Source organism: Octopus bimaculoides, chromosome 24, assembly GCF_046866305.1.
Source record: "Octopus bimaculoides isolate indiv1 chromosome 24, ASM4686630v1, whole genome shotgun sequence".
In the NCBI taxonomy this organism is placed as follows: domain Eukaryota; kingdom Metazoa; phylum Mollusca; class Cephalopoda; order Octopoda; family Octopodidae; genus Octopus; species Octopus bimaculoides.
In genome coordinates this window covers 15011818-15031647 of record NC_142951.1, presented here as the reverse complement: position 1 = coordinate 15031647, position 19830 = coordinate 15011818, and the positions used below count along the sequence as shown (strand labels likewise).

General features: G+C 39.3%; 1 protein-coding gene across 4 annotated transcripts; it reads right to left on the bottom strand.

Moving 5' to 3' along the window:
- Positions 1–3355: 3355 nt before the first annotated feature.
- On the bottom strand, positions 3356–19348 carry LOC106881880 (uncharacterized). 4 transcript variants are annotated; one of them, XM_089341348.1, is made up of 3 exons: positions 18046–19348; positions 17279–17656; positions 3356–5450 (listed from the first exon to the last, which is right to left on the bottom strand). In XM_089341348.1, the coding sequence occupies exon 3, from the start codon at positions 5380–5382 to the stop codon at positions 3553–3555; it is 1830 nt and encodes a 609-aa protein (XP_089197474.1). In that variant the 5' UTR covers positions 5383–5450; positions 17279–17656; positions 18046–19348; the 3' UTR covers positions 3356–3552. The 4 variants fall into 4 exon arrangements, with proteins under 4 accessions (XP_089197474.1, XP_014787886.1, XP_014787887.1 ...); XM_014932400.3 differs by having other exon boundaries at positions 17279–19348; XM_014932401.3 differs by having other exon boundaries at positions 17527–19348.
- Positions 19349–19830: the final 482 nt, after the last annotated feature.

Sequence of the window (19830 nt, the reverse complement as noted above, 5' to 3'; positions counted from 1 at the left end):
CACTGAGTATATCATCATCATCATCTGCTTTCCATGCTGGCATGGGTTAGACAGTTTGATTGAAAGTAGTAAGCTGGAGAGCACTCGGTTCCAATCTGATTTGGCATGGTTTCTACAGCTGGATGCCTTTTCTAATGCCAACCACTCCAAAAATGTAATGGGTGCATGCCTTTTATGTGCCATCAGCACTGGTGCCAGTTACATGATATCAGCATCAGCCGCAACTATGATTTCGCTTGGCTTGAGTTTTCTCAAGCACAGCATATTGCCTAAGGTTTGGGTCACTTATCACCTCTGCGAGGCCCAAAATTTGAAGGGTGCTTTTTTATGTGACACTGGCATTGGCCACGACTACAGTTTTACTTGGCTTGGAAGGTCATTTCCATAAAAATTTGGCACAGTGTTGCCGCAGTTAAGAAGTTTGCTTCCCAACCACATTGTTCTGGGTTCAATTCCACTGCATTGCATCTTGATCAAATGTCTTCTATTGTAGTCTTGAGTTGACTAAAGCCATGTGAGTGTATTTGGTAAATGGAAACTAAAAGAAACTTTTTGTGCGATTGTGTCTCTTTGTCTTGACATTGCATGATTGTTATCAATCGAATGTCATTCATTTCCAATATCCTGTGAAAACCTGTCTAGCCATGAGGAAATATTACCTTACTTGGAAACAGAAAAGAGTTGGTGACTGAGAGGGCAATCTGACTCATGCAAGCGTGGAAAAAAAGGACATTAAAACAATGATAATAATTGTGAATATGGGAAATATTAACATGCTTAATATAAAAATTGAAAAAAATTTTAATTCTTCTTTGACAAAGAGATCCACTTCAACATTAATATTTTTACTTCATCTTTAAGGTGCCAAGCTGGCAGAATTGTTAGCATGCCAAGTAGATTGCTTAGCAGCATTTCATCCATCTTTACATTCTGAGTTCCAATTCTGTCAGGGTTGATAAAATAAGCACCAGTGTCGATGCAGTTGACTTATCCCTTCTGTCAAACTTGCCTGGCCTGTGCCAAACTTTGAAACCAATATATGTTTCATCTTGCAGTTTACACATGCCCAGCTTGTTCCTTCTTTCTAATCTGATTCATGTTGTCATAGAAGACTATTGTTACTTAACAAAAACTCACAGCTACCCAACTTAGTAAGGTACCGATCTAATCTTTTCATCTTTTATTTGTTTCAGACTGCTGCCATGCTGGGGCACTACCTTGAAGGGTTTAGTCCAGTGTTTCTCAACCATTTTCCACCTATGGACCCCTTTTATTCTTATTTTACTCAGGTCCACCCTCATAGCCATTCAATGTTTAAAAAATTCTATTATATTTTATTATTAAAAAATAAAAAGTTTAGAATGGTACAACAATGCACTATAGAACAAAAAATGGACTATATACCTGTTGTAATATGGTTATCTGTAGTCCGATGATATTTTGGAATTACAATTCCTTCTTCAGATCTTTATAGCAGAGACTCCAGCTAAGAAGATCTGAAGAAGGAATTGTAATTCCAAAATATCATTGGACTACAGATAACCATATTACAACAGGTATATAGTCCATTTTTTGTTCTATAGTGCATTGTTGTACCATTCTAAACTTTTTATTCTTTACAAACAATACACAATGCTTCAAGCGAACTACAATACTCTTTTATTATTAAATATTAGGAATTGTATAAAAGAATTGTTAAGTGTTGTACTTATTCTGTTGGTCTCTTTTGCCAAACCACTAAGTCACTGGGATGTAAACAACCAAGCACCAGTTACCAAGTGGTGGTGGTGAGGAGAAACACACACACACACGATGGCCTTCCACACATTTTTCGCCTACCAAATTCACTCACAAGGCATTGATTGTGTACAGATACTTGCCCCAGGTGTTGCTTAATGGGATTGAACCAAAAACCATGCAATTTCAAAGTGTGCATCTTAACCACACAGCTATGCCTATGCCTATGTTGGTTGGAGTTTCATCGTCACATCATTATCGTTATGTTGTGTGCGTGGCAGTGATAATCTACTTACCTGCCAATGTGTACCACTAAAATAGATCCAGTTTACTGCAATAGGTAACAGAGAAACTATTTAATTCATCTACAGTTAACGTCCATTTTCCATGCTGGCATGGGTTGGACAGTTGGACTGCAACTGGCTAAGCAGAAGACTGCACCCAACTTCACTGTCTGTTTTGGCAGAGTTTTTACAGCTGGATGCCCTTCCTGACACCAACCACCTTACAGAATAGACTGAGTGCTTTTTATGATATTTTAATTGATAAATGCCAGGAGCAGGCATGACTGTGTATCAAGAAGTTTGCTTCCCAGCCACATGGTTTTGGGTTCGGTCAGCAATGACCATCCAAATAGATCAATGGGCTGAAGGGTTGTTACTTGAGTGGTGCAAAGGTGGATGCATTGATGTGCTGTTATGAGTGGCATAGCTAATAGGGGACCAACCACTACCCATTGAGTACATTTTTCAAAATTGGTGTCATTTCAATAATTTTCTTTCACTCCTTAATTCACTTGTCTGATAAAAGTTGAATCTATTTTTTTTTATCATATGGCCTTGGAAGAACATTCTGGAGTCGTTACTTTATTTGATCAACCTCCCATGTTTTTGAACTGTCTGTTCAATCTCTTGTGATGTGTTGATGGCTGACTGCCTAAAGAACTAAAACAAACCTCGACACCATAACCTCTTGACACTGATCGATTCCGTGGAGGTTCATCTTTTTCATGTCACATCTGTCTCTCTAGTTGTAAGTTTCACACATAACAACATTGTTACTGAAACATGAAAGTCATGACTAATGAAATATTTTGCATAAGATGTGGGCATGGCTATGTGGTCAGAAGTTTGCTTCCCAACCACATGGTTGGGCCCCAGGCCAACCAAAACCTTGTCAGTGAATTTGGTTGATGAAAACTGAAAGAAGCCTGTTGTGTGTATTTATTTATATATGTGTCTTTATGTCTGTGTTTGTCCCCCACCACTGCTTGACAACCAGTGTTGGTGTGTTTACATCCCCATAACTCAGCAGTTCAGCAATAGAGACTTATAGAATAAAGATATGTATTAGGGTTGATTTATTTGACTAAAATTTCTTAAAGGTGGTGCCCCAGCATAGCTGCAGTCTAATGACTGAAACAAGTAAAAGATAAAAAAAATGTGTTAGAATATAAATACTAAACCAAGCTTAAATATTTTATTTCTAAGAAAAACCACAAAATCTCTAAACACCTAGCACCCTCTTATGAGTTAACAACAAAAGGACCATTTGAAGGTTAAACAGTAACAAAGCCATGAAACAACATATCAGTGTTTTAAAGAAAAACAGATTGGCATTCAAGAGAAAAGTTTTATTATAAACCACTTTTAAGAAGTTAGAACTGATTTCAACAAAGAAGAAATTCATGCCATCCTTTCTAGTTTGACTTGATATTCATTCTCACTTTGTTTCAGATTTATCTTTCCATATCACTTTCTTATTTCTTTTTTGATAAACAATTCAAAATTAATGACTTTAAATAATGATTAGAACTTATTTCCATATTTTTGGTGTTTCTTTTATTTTTCCACTCACTAGTTCTGACATTACAGTCTTTTTATAATCATCCCACATTTGTTGACTTTCCAGTTTGACATCAAGGTCATTGTTATTAGGATAGCTGTTTGCTTGTTTGCGTACCTGCCATTTCACTAGTTCAGAAGCATTTTTTATGAAGAATTTCTTTGACAGCAACACTATTTCTGCCCCACCACTGACTAAGCTAACACTATCAGTGGCTGGAAGTATGTAATATTCATCAAAAACCAATGTGTCCAGACCAAAAACATCTCTACATTTAAGCAAATCAATTTGCACACTTATATAGTTGTTATCATTATTTACATGTTTCTTTTTGTTGCATAATCTTTCAGTTGAAGACTTGTTTGAACTTGTTTTAGGATACTCTACACTGTCTGCAATTGAATCAATAACTTCTATATTACCTAAAATCCTATCATCTTTATCTCCTTTTCTCAGTGGTAATTTAAATATTTGTTCAAAATTGGCATTTGAGACGAATTTCAGTCTATTATTGGAGATATTGACATGTTGTTTTTGTGGTTTTTTTAATCTTTTCATGACCCTACATATACCCTTTTTCATTATATAAATCCAATCTGTATTGTGACTGTCTTCAAGTACCACTACATCTCTTTTAAAAAAATATACAAAACAATGCCGCAAATTGTTTCCGAAACGCTCGACTGGCCAGAATTGCATAAATTTACATTGTGCAAGGAACTTAATATGGTCTGGTATTTGTTTGTCGTATTTATAACTTGTGAACTCCTTTAGTATATCATCCCGTTCAATGGTGAGTAACTGAACTGTGTTGATACTGGTAGCACTAAATTTTCGAAGTGTGTGGTTTACCATATCTAGTTCTCCAAAACTTGTCCCTGGATGTAAGGTTGTTATCTTTTCTTTTTCTGTCCCATCTTTTCTATAATCTCTCTCTGAGATCATCACTCGACCTCCAATAATGAAGTAGAAGTGTTCAGCACATATTCCTTGTCGAATGATTACACGTTTAGGTGTCACCACCATATAGCCTGCTATTTTGGCAATCATCTTCTGAATTTCATCTGGGTAGTTACAGAAACAGGCAAGGCCAGCATTCTGAAGACAGTTTACAACTATTTTTACATCTTCAGGAAATCTTCTCTCTGGAATTTGTCTCAAAATATTTTGAGCTTCTTCGCTTAGTATTGTTGTCTCTCTGTCTACTTTGAAATAACTAGGATTGAAAGAGAGATCTTCAACATTTGATGATACACTTTCTGGATGCAGTGTGTCTCCTTTAATCTTGGCCATAAGTGCTGCAATATTTATTGCTGCGTGCCATTGATTCTGAGCATCATGAATTTCACTTTCAGTAGACCGATACCTTAATCCGTCATCTGGTTCTAGGATAATACTTTCTGTTGTCAGTCTGCCTGTAAATGGCATCTCATGATGGAACTCTTTGATTACTTTTGGGCTATCAAAAAGTCGATAAAAAGCCAGTAACACTTGTGCTAATCGTTTGAAAAGTGTTTTACTAAAAGGCTTCTGTCTTTCAGTTCTCATATCCTTATATGCTGGTAGTTTTGGGAAAAGTGTTTGGTATCTCTGCTCCAGACTCAAACTGTTATTAATTATTCGTTTCTTTAATGTATGCTGTTCAATTTTTCCTTGACGTTCCATTTTCGAAATAAGAACTTTCACTATAAATGGATTCATAGCTGTTGCTCCACATTCTGTATTGTTCTTCTGTTGGCCAACTGCACCAGCAGGTTTCTGTGAATGCCCTAACTGATAATGTTTTATCAATTGACCCATGCTTGGTTCAATTCAGAATTTCAAATTTTCTAAACTTTTGTAATTAGTAGTTTATTGGTTTTCTTAATCTGTGAGAAAGAAAGAAAAATAGACTAAATATATGTTTCTCCCCATAAAAGTATGGGGTTAATTTATTTGACTAAACCCTTCAAGGTGATGCCCAAGTATGGCCAGGGTACAATGACTGAAATAAGTAAAAGATGAAAGATTATTTTTTGTTGTAGAAATTACAGCTTCTGAAGACAGAATATTTGCAAAGACTTGAAAGAAATGAAATGAGCATGCTCTGCTGAAGCATGCATAAAAGATGGAATATACATGAGATGAGAAAAACTGGATACAAGGGCAATGAAGCACAGCGTACAAGTGGGGGCCTAACATTGTTGGCCCCTATACTACATCTCTGGTCACTGCTACCGAGGCAGAGATGGCTATCCACAAGTGAGAGCCCTGTGAGTCAGAGGGACAGTTTCTGCACATCTCCCTTGCCATCCTCTGGGGCAACACCTTTTCCATTTTGTGGGCCGGGACCATGAGGTGGACTGGCAACTCTCTTTAGCTATAGTTGTTGCATCACTTTAAAAAGTTTTCTTTAAAAAATTAGGCATTTTATTTCCAGTGGTAGTAATTGGTAGATGAGAGGGAAAGAAAGTTAATGAGTGATGTTGAATGTTTTTTGGGGGATCATTCAGAAATGATTTGTCTTTGAAAAAAAAAATACCTGAAGTATTATTAAAAATATATCTGATACATAATAAAAACATATGAAGCATATGAAGAACGAGAGCTGTACAAGAAATACTGAATGTTCAAAAGTGAATTGAAGCTGTAGAAGAGGTAAATCTAGGAAGACAAAAAACGAAGTGCTGAAGACAGATCTCAGGGTGCTGAGTCACATGAAGAGAATGACAAAGGACTACGATGGTTGGTGACAGACAGTGCTGGAGGAAACGGCCTGTGCAAGCATGATGAAACAAATGTTAAAACGGTGGTACAGCTCGATATATAACATAGTTCTACAGTCTCTATCTCATGTTGTTATTTTCCTTGTGGAGTGTTCATATGCTTCCCCTTCTCTTCTCTCTTTGATATCCCCTCATCTTTTTCATCTGTGCTCCTATTCACTGTACTACACTACTTGTGTAATGATTGGTGGCATAGGATCAATCTTTATTCAATCCCCTCTCGCATCACCATCCTTATCATTCTAGCTCTCCCTCTCGCATCACCATCCTTATCATTCTAGCTCTCCCTCTCCCATCTTGATGCCTGTGTAATGAAGGATTGCATCAGATCTATTCATATCCAATCATCAGCTTTTTGGGCTACTTGCCATCACTCCTTCTGTTCCATCATCATCATTGTCTTTTAATGTCCTCCTTTCATGTTAGCATGGGTCAGATGGTTTGACAGGAACTGGAAAATCAGAAGATTGTACTAAATGCTACTGTCTGCTTTGGCATGGTTTCTACGACTGGATGCCTTTCCTAACTCCAGTCATTTTACTGAGTATACTGGGTGTTCTTTACATTGCACCAGCAGCAAGACAAAACCCCTGTGAGTAGAAGTAGTATTGAGGGAGGTGGCTTTGTGCCCGATGATGAGAGGTTAGATTATGAATAGACAGACAGAAACGGGTGTCTTGGTGTAGAGGAGATACATGACTACTCATATCAGTTGTTATTGAAATCCATCACTCTTAATATCTCTCATCACTACTCTTCTTTCCTTTCCTATTTGCTGTCTCCTCTTCCATTAATCTGTCCACCTCAGTTGTTATATATCTCGCTCCTGTACAATCGTCTCACCCAAATCCGTTTCCTGCTCCCCCACACCATCATACTGTGGTTTCTTCTACCCTAACCCATCTTATGTCACCCCCTTAGTGAGGGCTTTTCAGTCTTGCTGGGTGGCAATCTTATTTGTGCTTGTACCACAAAAAATGCCTCTGCAAAGTGATTGGTGAACAAGTAAATACAATATATGCTTGAGAGGTTTCTAAAGTGTTGCTGAGGACACAACATATCTAGTTCTGGTACCACAATTAGATGCATTTTGTACACTCTATAAGGGGTTGGTGATAGGAAGGGCATCCAATCACAGATACCAATAAATAGAATGAGCAAAATCCTCCAACCCATCTAAAAGGGTAATAGTTCCAAACAAAAAACTCATTCAGATCATGATGACCCATCCAATTCATGCCAGCACGGAAAGTGGTTCAAAATAAAGATAATGATTATGATGATAAGACACTAATGATGATGGTGACACCAACGATGATGATAATAGAGATGATAAGAATGACAAAGGCAATGATGACAACAATGACAATGATGATGATAAATTCTTGTTTGACAAAAAACTTGATGCGATAAATTTCTGAGGGCATTTCTGAACCCAGCACCATCAAATTGGATAAAACTAATTGTAAAAAGCAAGTCAACTAAAAATTTTTTCCCCAGTGTTATCAATGATATGATAAAAACAGCCAACCAGCCCTGTTGCTTATGAAGAAGCAATACAATTGTGCTTATTCAGTGAGTAAGGTGTAGAAAAAAAAAATTAAACTTGATGTGATAGAAGAAAACTGATTGTAGTTTTGAAATCAGCCAATTTTAGTTTAAATCAAGTAAAAAAGCTCAACAGAAATGTTCAAAATTGTTTCCCTGTGTAATATATATATATATATGTGTTTGCATGTGAGTGTGTGTAGGTATTGATTTCTGTAGGTATTATGAATATATGTGCATGTAGACAGACATGTACATATATATCCACATGCACATATAGATATCCATACATACATACACACATTATGTATGTATATATATATATATATATATATTCACCTAGATTTCATTGCTCTTTTAAAAATTACGATTTATGCATTGTTGCCTCTCAAATATTTAAAATCTACGATCAAGAGCCCTATCTCCTCGCTGATGGTACACCCGCCCTCCCACCCCCTCCACCGGAAGTGCATTCCTCTGTCATCCTGGGCTGTCTCCCGGAACCCATCTAGCGGCCTTGGCCATCCTCTCCCCTACCTTTGGGTAGCGCATTAAGTTTGAGTAATGTTTGCAGGTTGTAGGTACTGTTTTGCTTATGAATTCTTCCAATTGCAAGTTTTCTTTTCAGGTACACGACACTGCTTTCCCCCTTTCCAGGCTACAGGCCCACACCCCCAACGTCGGCACGCTGAAAGGTAGATCTGGTGAAATTGTTGAGATGCTTGAACGGAGACGCGTAGATATGTGCTGCATCCAGGAAGTAAGATGGAGAGGAGGTTCTGCGAGGTTCCTCACAGGCAAAGAACACAGGTACAAGATTTTCTGGGCAGGGAACACTGACAGGGTCGGGGGCGTAGGAATACTTCTAGCGGAGAAATGGGTGGATAAGGTAATCGAGGTCGTTAGAGTAAGTGACAGAGTACTTAAGATCAGACTAGTGCTTCATCATAGATTAGCCACTGTCATCTCAGCCTATGCACCTCAACCGGGGCTACCAGATGGTCTGAAAGACCAATTCTATGACACCCTCTTGCAAACTACCTCGTCGACGAGTGACAGGGATCTTCTCTTTGTGGCTGGAGACTTCAATGGTCATGTCGGACGTCGTGCTGGAGGCTTCCATGGCATACATGGAGGCTATGGCTTCGGTTCCCGCAACGAGGAGGGAACCAGACTGCTGGAGTTCTGTGATGCAACCGATCTTATGGTCTGCAATACCAACTTCAGGAAACCTGCCAGTCACCTAGTCACCTACCGCTCCGGCAGACACTCTAGCCAAATCGACTACATCCTCGCCAGAAATAGGGAAAGAGGGCGGCTTATAAATGCCAAAACCTACCCAGGCGAAGAATGTACCCCACAACATAGATTAGTAGTTAGCGACTTTGGGATCAAGGCAAAATGGGTGCCCAGAATTAGACAGGCTTGGAGGAGAAGGGTGTGGAAGCTTAAAGACCCTGCAAATGGACAGAGACTTAGAGACAAGTTACTTGAAGCATTTAACGAAATAGAAGGGGATATAGCATCATACAACGTGGAAGACAATTGGAGATTTCTGCGGGACAACCTGTTGAAAGCCACTGACCAGATTTGTGGGTGGTGTAAGGTCCCCTCCCGACCCAGAGTAACGTGGTGGTGGAACAAGGAGGTAGACAGGGCTATTAGACAAAAGAAACAGGACTGGAAGAACGGTGGTAGCAGGGAATTGTACCAATGTGCCAGAAGGGAGGCTAGGCGACAGGTTTATTTAGCCAGAGGGGAAGCAGATAAGAAAAGATTTGCCAATGTTCTGCGCCGTGAGGACCAAAGACTCGAGGCATTTCGTGTTGCAAGACAGTGTAGGAGAGAGAATAGTGATGTTGTAGGAGAGAAATGTGTTCGCATGGATGATGGTACGCTTGCACTAAATGAGGATGCAAAGAAAGAGGTCTGGAGATGCCACTACGATAGATTGCTTAATAAAGAGAATGAATGGGAGGAAGAGAGCCTGCCGTATGTCGACCCAATAGAGGGACCAGCTATCAGAGTTGATAGTACCGGGGTAGATAAAGCAATTAAGAGTATGAAGACCGGGAAAGCCCCCGGCCCATCAGGAATCACTGCAGAAATGCTCAAAATATCTGGCAGTGTTGGCTATAGCCTAGTCACCCGTATTACGAACCAGGTGATACACGAAGGAGTCCTACCCAATGACTGGTGTAGCAGCATCATAGTCAACTGCTACAAAGGTAAAGGTGACGCTTTAGATACAAATAATTACAGAGGCATCAAGCTGTTAGATCAGGTTATGAAAGTTACAGAGAGGGACATAGCCCAACTAATTAGGGAGCGAATCAATTTAGATGAGATGCAGTTTGGGTTCGTGCCAGGTAAAAGCACTACTGATGCCTTATTTCTACTGAGACAGCTGCAGGAGAAATACCTAGCTAAGGATAAACCTCTGTACCTGGCTTTCGTTGACATGGAGAAAGCCTTTGACACGGTCCCCCGATCCCTTATCTGGTGGTCAATGAGGAAACTTGGGATAGAAGAATGGTTAGTGAGAGCTGTGCGAGCCATGTACAGAGATGCTGCCAGTAAGGTGAGGGTTGGAAATGAGTACAGCAATGAATTCCGGGTAGAGGTAGGGGTCCACCAAGGTTCCGTCCTCAGCCCCCTCTTATTTATCATAGTCCTCCAGGCAACCACAGAGGAGTTCAAGACAGGTTGCCCCTGGGAGCTCCTCTATGCTGATGACCTTGCCCTAATAGCGGAGTCACTATCAGAACTAGAGAAGTTTCAGGTGTGGAAGCAAGGTCTAGAATTGAAGGGCCTTAGAGTCAACCCAGCTAAAACCAAAATCCTAATAAGTAGGAAGGTAGATAAAACACAAACCCCTTCAGGTAGATGGCCCTGCTCAGTATGTAAAAAAGGAGTAGGTAGTAACTCTATAAGATGTACCCGGTGCAAGCTATGGACACATAAGAGGTGCAGCAACATCAAAGGCAGGTTAACTAGCAAGTTAGTTTTTGTTTGTGGCAGATGTTCAGGTGCAATAAAGACTGTAAACAAACAGGAAACAACTTCTATCTCATTCCAGGGTGAAAAACTAGAGGTAGTCGATAGCTTCCGCTATCTGGGCGACCAAGTTAGTAGTGGGGGTGGGTGCGCTGAAAGTGTAGCTGCTAGAATAAGAATAGCCTGGGCAAAGTTTAGAGAGCTCTTACCCCTGCTGGCGACAAAGGGACTCTCACTCAGAGTAAAAGGCAGACTGTATGACGCATGCGTACGAACAGCCATGCTACATGGCAGTGAAACATGGGTTGTAACTGCTGAGGACATACGTAAGCTCGCAAGGAATGAAGCCAGTATGCTCCGTTGGATGTGTAATGTCAATGTGAATACCCGTCAGAGTGTAAGTATCTTGAGAGAAAAGCTGAACATTAGAAGCATCAGTTGTGGTGTGCAAGAGAGACGATTGCGCTGGTATGGACATGTGGTGAGAATGGATGAGGATAGCTGCGTGAAAAAGTGCCACACCCTAACAGTTGAGGGAACCCGTGGAAGAGGTAGGCCCAGGAAGACCTGGGCTGAGGTGGTGAGGCAAGACCTTCGTACATTGGTCCTCACCGAGGCGATGACTACTGACCGAGACCTTTGGAAATGTGCTGTGCGTGAGAAGACCCGGCAAGCCAAGTAAGATCGTTGCCAGTGCCCCTGGACTGGCTCTTGTGCGGGTGGCACATGAGATGCACCATTTTGAGCGTGGCCGTTGCCAGTACCGCCTGACTGGCACCCGTAGGATTTTCGAGTGAGATCGTTGCCAGTACCCCTGGACTGGTTTGTGCGGGTGGCATATAAAAGACACCATTTCGAGCGTGGCCGTTTTCGTGCGGGTGACACGTAAAAGCACCCACTACACTCTCTGAGTGGTTGGCGTTAGGAAGGGCATCCAGCTGTAGAAACTCTGCCAAATTAGATTGGAGCCTGGTGTTGCCATCCGGTTTCACCAGTCCTCAGTCAAATCGTCCAACCCATGCTAGCATGGAAAGCGGACGTTAAACGATGATGATGATTATATATATATATATATATAAGCATAACTACAGATCTGTACTCTCCCCAACTTTGTTGTTGCATAACTTCCAGAAAAATGGATACTTTTTAACGAAGTTTTCAACAAATACCACTAAGATACTGTAGATCCAGAGTATATGGGGATTTATGGAAACGAATTTTTCCAAGGAGGTAGGGAGAGGAGTTTTGGAAAATTCACATGATTTGACTTTTTTCCCTCATAACTCTCAGGATAATGGATTTAAAAACTTTTTTTCCATAAGAAGATGCCCCATCCTCCACATCATTTCAAAGGCTGTGGTTTAAAAAAATTGGGAAAATTCCCATCAAAACGGAATAGTTCCAACTTATTTGGTCTTCTTGATCCAAAACTCCTTTCCCCACCTCCTCAGAAAAATTTTCCCCACAAATTTCTTTATAATCATAATCTATTCTGTTTGAAAGGTATTTGTATAAAATTTCATTAAAAGATATCCGTTTTCCTGAAAGTTATGAAGGAAAAAAGTTGGATTGTGTAAATTTTCTACAACTCCTCTCACCATCCCCTTGGAAAAATTCTTTCTCATAAATCCCTACATATTCTGAATCCACAGTACTTAAGCAGTATTTGTTGAATGTTTCATTAAAAAGTATCCGTTTTTCTGGAAGTTATGAGGCAACAAAGTTGGTGGGAGTACACATTTGTAGCTATGCCTATATATGTAGGTTATTGGAGTCAACCAAACCCTAAAGATACAGGTAATACCGAGTAAGTGCTGTATACCGACTAGTTTTGCCCCTGACGTGGTTGCAACATGAGTGGGGAGTATAACATGGGTCGTGTATTAGCGTGTGTATGTATAAAAAAGAATAAGATAGAGAGACCAATGGCAAAGGTAGAATTATATTTTATGTATAAAGTCTTAATGATGTACCTTGAGATGTTATATGCTGACCTATCAATTCATTTCAACAGACTAAATATTAAGGGTTTACAGATTGATTAGAATATGATTAAAGAAAAAGTAAAATAAATAAAACTAGAAGAATAAAGTAAAAATAGAGATGATTGAGGAAAGATAGTAATAAAAACTATAAGCAGTAATATTCAGTCTACTGGAAAGGTACATCTTTTTTTTTATCCTCTGATGAAATTATGCTCCTGTCACATAAACGCAAATTTAATGTAGAAATTTTTAATTGAATTATTGAGTATTAATTGAAACGGCTGTAAGAAGCGAAGATGACCAATTTGTTAATAATAAATAATTGTTAACTTCCTCATCTCCATTTTTTCTTCTTTTAAATGATATTTATATATATATCATGTAAAAGCACCCACTACACTCTCGGAGTGGTTGGCGTTAGGAAGGGCATCCAGCTGTAGAAACTCTGCGAAATCAGATTGGAGCCTGGTGTAGCTTTCTGGTTCACCAGTCCTCAGTCAAATCATCTAACCCATGCTAGCATGGAAAGTGGACGTTAAACGATGATGATGATATATATATATATATATATATATATATATATATATATATATACACATACATACAGGGTGTGTAAGATATTTGAGGACAGATTTATGTTTATAAAAAAACCATAAAAACAGGTAATTTATTTATCAAAAAATGTTATGAGGATAAAAATAAATCTTCTTTTCTATAATGTCATTCAGTAAAGCCACCTTCAACAATTGCTTCTATATGAGATCTAAATCATCTCCATGCTTGAATCAAGTGGTTCTGGTTCATTTTGGACATTACTCTGACTATGGCAGCTTTCAAAGAATCTTTGGTGTTATGGGTGTGTTCATTGACCTCTCTCTCAACAACGTTCCACATGTAATAGTCCAATGGAATGAGATCTGGGGAATTAGGAGGCCAAATGTTAGGGGTTATGTGATCATGGAAATTCCCAGCCATCCATTCCTGTGTTACTAGAGTCATGTGTGATAGTGCATAGTCTTACTGAAACACATATGACCTTCCATTGCATACACTGTCAATCCAGGGCTTAACAATTATTTCCAGGACCTCAATGTAGGTGGCAGAGTTAAACTCTAAGGCCTTTTGAAAAGAAGTAAGGAGGCATCACATGTCTTCCACTGCTGACAACCCCTAAAACCATGACAGTTGCAGGAAATTTTGTATGCATAAAACTTGGAACTTCAGAAGGGTCTGCACATAAGCATCTGTCATTTCTTCTGTTAACTTTTTGATCTTGGGCGAAGTTTTTCTAGTTTGAGAAAAACCAAATCAAATCATCTTCAGCTGGGTTATTCAGTTTGTTTAAGAGCCTTTTAGATCTGATATAGTGGTTTTCTTTTGCTTTTTCGGACAAAATGACCTTTCCTCATCATATAAGACTTATATCTGATGTCTTCATGGATAACATTTCTGACTGTTCCTTCTGACACATGGAGATCTTTTGCAATTGACCTCATTGACTTTCTGGAACTGTAATCAATAGTCTGTTGAACTTGCTGAATAAATTCAGGTGTTCTGATGATTTCAGAGTGTTTAGAATGCTTTTTATGCTATGATACTGGTGATACGTTTCCATCTTCAGTCTCTAGCTCCTTACAAACTAGGTAGCCGAAAAATCTGACAACTTTTAAAAATCAAGATATATCTAAATCGCTATTCTCAGCCTTTATAACCATAATAACAGCATGCCTCTTCGTTTCTTGAGTAAGCTGAGGGTCTGCTATTATTATTTTCTGAAACAAAGGTTATACAGATCTATATTTAAGAGATGAGGAATTATGTACATTATTTACATTTGATGGATATTTGTCCTCATCTTGTTTGTTGTTAATACAATGTTTCGGCTGATGTACCCTCCAACCTTCATCAGGTGTCTTGGGGAAATTTCGAACCTGGGTTCTCATTCCTAAGGTATTTTTCGATGTTATTATTATTATCATTCAAGTCACTGCTTGGAATCGAACTTGGAATCTTGGGGTTAGTAGCCCATGCGCTTAACCACTGCGGCATATGGCATAGTGGTTAAGAGCATGGGGGTGTGGAAAGGACTTTCAAAGAGAAAGAATTTCATAAATTATAATGGAAAAAAGTCCATTACGCTCAAGTAAAAAAATAATTTATGAATTTCATTCTCTTCGAGAGTCCTTTCCACCGCCTGTTGGAAAAAATTTTCCACACAAATTTCTTTATAATCGTAATCTTTATAATGAAAGGTATTTATACAAAATTTCATTAAAAGATATCCATTTTCCTAAAAGTTATGAGGGTAAAAATTGGATCTTGTGAATTTCCGAAAGTCCCCTCACCCATTTCGTTGGCGCAAATTTTTGTTTTCATATTCGATTACACTTTTGATTTTGTTTTGGTGGGTGGGTGTTACAGTAAACATTAACCATTGTTTATGGTGTTTTCTCTCCGTAGGTTCGCTAAGATTAATGGAAATGTTTGTATCTTTATTTTTCATTCTTTTTTATTTGTTCCAGTCATTCGACTGCGGCCTTGCTGGAGCACCGCCTTTACACGAACAAATCGACCCCATTCATTGTAAGCCCAGTACTTATTCTATTGGTCTCTTTTTCCCAAAACGCTAAGTTACGGGGACGTAAATACACCAACATCAGTTGTCAAGCGGTGGTGGGGGGACAAACACAGACACACGACGGGTTTCTTTCAGTTTCCGTCTACCAAATCCTCTCACAAAGCTCAAGTCAGCCTGAGACTATAGTAGAAGACACTTGCCCAAGGTGCCATCCAGTGGGACTGAACCCGGAACCATGTGGTTGGTAAGCAAGCTACTTTATTTCATTTCAATTTGCCATAAAGGCAGTACACAGAGAGTAGCTACGGGCTGGACAAAAACATTAATGAGATGAAATGGATGATAAATATGATGGTATAATGAGAGAAGGCAAAAGCCGCCCGCCGAACTTTGCTTCTCTATAACACTGTTCTTTATAAAATTAAATTTTCACATTGAGGCTATGAACCTCGTACATAAAAAGTCATAAATTAAGGCATTTGCCTCTTACGATTTTTCATTACAGAATATGAGGCACTCGTCCTCTTAGGTTTTTTCGCCCGATATAGCCTTCGCTTCTCTCAAGCAAAACGATGGGTCTGGGTCGGGCCACTTTTCAATACTGAATTCGCCGAGGGGGAAGGAATTCACCAACGCACATATGTGCCTACTCGACACGACCTCCGCAGACACTTGCGGAGGCCAGTCCGGATCCTTAGTACAGGTGAGGATTCCCTCTCTCTGACGCTTCCTTTTATTCACAAATTTCTGCAGGGCCCCTCCCTTTCGGAATAGGATTAGCCGATCCTTTTCCTTACAGGGTGAGCCCACAGCTTCTACTGTCGGGACACGCCGGCGGTGCACTATCGAGCACTGGCCGTGCCTCATTTTTTTTTTTCTTTTTCTTTGGGGCCACTGGAGTAGGGCGTACTTCCGCCTTAGCCAGAAAGTCCTCCTCCTCGCCCACGACTTTCGGTGAGCAACCATTGTTGCCCACCTTCTTTCTTTTCTTCTCGGAGGTGGAAACCTCCTCGACTTTCTCCGTCTCTCCCTCCACTGGGAGAGCGGGGGGAACAATTATTAACTGTTCCAGGACCTTATTCTGGTCCTGGGGACAGTCCTTGACATTTCAGGGGACGTCCCTCGACAATGACTGGATATCTCTGCCTGTCCATCCTTAGAAAATCTGGGAGAACCAGATCTCTGGCTGTTTGGGTACACAGAGTCAAAACCGCTTTTGACCCAACCCAATCAGCTGTAGGTAAAATTTTCACATTTAAGAGCTTGGCTCCACTGCCACCCAGACCCCGTCGGATAGTATCCTCTATCCAATCAGGTTCTATACCGGGTGGCAGCCCACAGATCCAAGCTCTAGTTAATTTCTTCCCACAGTATGTGGGAAGAAACAGAATTTTTTGCCCTTCTAAGGGCTAGCTCGCAAACTTGCGAGCCACCTCAGGGGTGTCAAATAGCAACCAAACCGTCGCGTACTTTACACCCCTTGCCATAAACTTAATAGTTGGCAGATATTCTGCTAACTCTTTTTCAATTTCAATTTTGGGAAAGACCGTAATGGTATCGAGTAACCTAGAGTAGGTCCGCAACACCACCGTTCTTTTCCTTGAAATCATTTAACCACTTCTTGGGTGGGATAATCTCCCACTCCACAGCAGTGGCTTTAGTTTTCTTTATATTCTCTGCCATGCGAAAAATGTCCACATAGGATTAAACAACTAAAAATTTAAAAACACAGGCAAAAAGAGAAAACAGTTAAAAAAAGCGGAAGAATTAAAATTAACAGTTCGTACTAAAAACAGTTCATAAAAGAAGGAGAAAGGAAATACCACAGTCCAGGAAGAATAAATAAAATATAAAGTTCCAGGCAGAATAACAAATTTTCAGGCCACAACGGTACTCCGGCCTGATTTGATCCCGGCTCCGCTGCAGTCGTCACTTTGCTTGTAAGAATTAAATCCTTTGCGTAGTTCCACGTGGTGTAGTTCAAAGCAAGAGGAAGACTTTTCTTCAAATTTATTAGCTTTCAAAACTTGGTTTGAAAACAATAAACTCCTTTTCTTTTTTAGCTACTTACCACACAGCTACTCTTGCGCCTATCGATTGCAAAAAATATTCCTTGTTGTCGACTTCCCATTACATAGATATGTTTACCAAAGTTCCAGTATCATTTTTTTTTTCTCTTGTCCTCATGTTTTTCATAATTTCTAAAAAGTTTGAAACATTAAGACAACAATTTTTATGACTTAACACTGAAATTATACAAGAAACGCTCTCAAATAACGGCGATATTTATGTAACCATTTCGTTACCGAATATATGTTGTAATACATCGCTTTTATTTAAATTAATTCTGAAAATAATGAAGAAATTAATGAAATAACAATGTCATTATTGTGCTGGATTTTTGGAATATAAAATAACACGAAATTTTTATGAGAGGTTTTAATTTAGATCACTTTTAAATGAAGTTGGTATCATTGAACAGGGCCGGTCTCCGGCAGGTTGATATCAAAATACAATTTATTTTTCTTTATCTTTCGCTAAGGATTTTTTTATTTTTGTCAAAGACATTTGGTGAATGAAAACGGCTCACCTGGTATTGCCTGGCTACGAATGTATCCAAATATTCCTTTAACTGAATTCCACGTTCCTGGATATATATTTTTGAAAAGCTTTCGTCTCTATAAAGTGGATTAAGCAAGTCACTAGATTCGGTTAAAAAGAGACGATGAGCAATGACTAGAAGAAAATTGAGCGAAACCTAATAACAAGTTGATCTAGCAAGCGTGGCGTCATCTCATTGATGGGGGCCGGTGCGCAATAATGTTACCGGGAGGAAGGCCCCGAAACGGTGTGCATTCTCTCTTGATGACCCCGTAAGTTTACTAGCATCCGGTACGCGGAGCTTTCAATTGGTAACACTTGCATCTGCAAGTCGTTCGCAAAAAAATCTTATCTCGTGCAGAAAGTCTAATGACGATGACTATTTAGATGTCATTCCAGTCCGTCTTTCTCCATCATCGAACTCTGCTAGAACATTACGTTATTGAATGATCCAGGCTATTTTTTTTTCTTTTTGTAATATGCTTGAAATTGTTTATTATATACGCCGTGATCATCATCTGCATGGTGTTTTTATAATTTTTTCTGAATGATATATAACTTGTAAATACAAGTGCTAGCAATTGAAAGCTTCGCATACCGGACACTAGCAGGCTTATGGAGAGAGAATGCGCAGATTCGGATACTTCCTCTCGAAGGTACATTTTGCACACCGGTCCTCTCACTGGGATGAGGCCCCATTTGCTTTGGTTAGCCAGCTACTATGCTTCATTGAGTATTCGTCTAGTCATTTCTTTTTAACCAAATACGGTGGTTTGCACTCTCCATTTTAGCTTGGATATTGTTCATGATGGTATTTACTTTACGTTGAGTGAGGCCCAGCGACAACAACCATCGTCTCATATCACTTTATTAATTTAATGTACTGTGTGTGTTCCGCCGAGGTCGACTTTGCCTTTCATCCTTTCAGGGTTGATAAATTTAGTAGCAGTTGCGTCCTGAGTCAATCTAATCGACTGGCCCCCCTCCCCCAAAATTTCAGGCCTTGTGCCTAGAGTAGAAAAGAATATACTCTGTGTGTGTGTGTGTGTGTAAAAATCGTTATTAATCCAAACAGGTAGAGGAATAGAAGAAATGAAGTTGAAAATGCGCAGAGAATATATTAGAATTATTTAGAATTTAATTATATTTTAAAATACAGGAATACACTAGACCGGTTTCTCATTAGATTTTCAAAAGTGTACTGTACATGGAGCTGTGTCGCGAATTATGTCTATTTTGACTGTTGTTGTAAAAATAACTTGTTTTTAAAGTAGGAATGTTGCTCAGAATGCTTTCCATCAATGCACGGCACTTTGAGCGACTTCTCGAAATTCCAGGCGGCAGAGAGAGGAAGAAAAGAAATGAATCCATCACATACAGGCATCTTCAATAATAACACAAGCTACAGTACTTGCATTAAATTTTTTTTTTTATTAACAGCATGTATTTTATTTGGAAAAGAAATGAAGGTATTAAAAAACGAAAGTATTATGTCGCTCTATTAATTTTCTGTGTTTTTGTAAATTTTGAAGTAATTATAAAACAAGGATTTTAATTGTCTACGTTTCAATTCTTAAGGTCCACTGTTACCATTTGACCTTACCGCTCACCCTGTAACTAACAATCGAAGCTAGGCAGATTACTAACACCCAACCTCCGCCATGATTTCTTCTATTTTCTATTTTAAAGAAATCATTAAATCCCTAAGAATTGTTTCAAATTTTGGCACAAGGCCAGCAATTTTAGAGGAAAGGGTGGCCGATTACATCGACTG

Bases quoted from the DNA above. Each gene is read 5' to 3' on its own strand.
- LOC106881880 (XM_014932400.3), bottom strand. From the start codon at position 5,382: ATGGGTCAATTGATAAAACATTATCAGTTAGGGCATTCACAGAAACCT.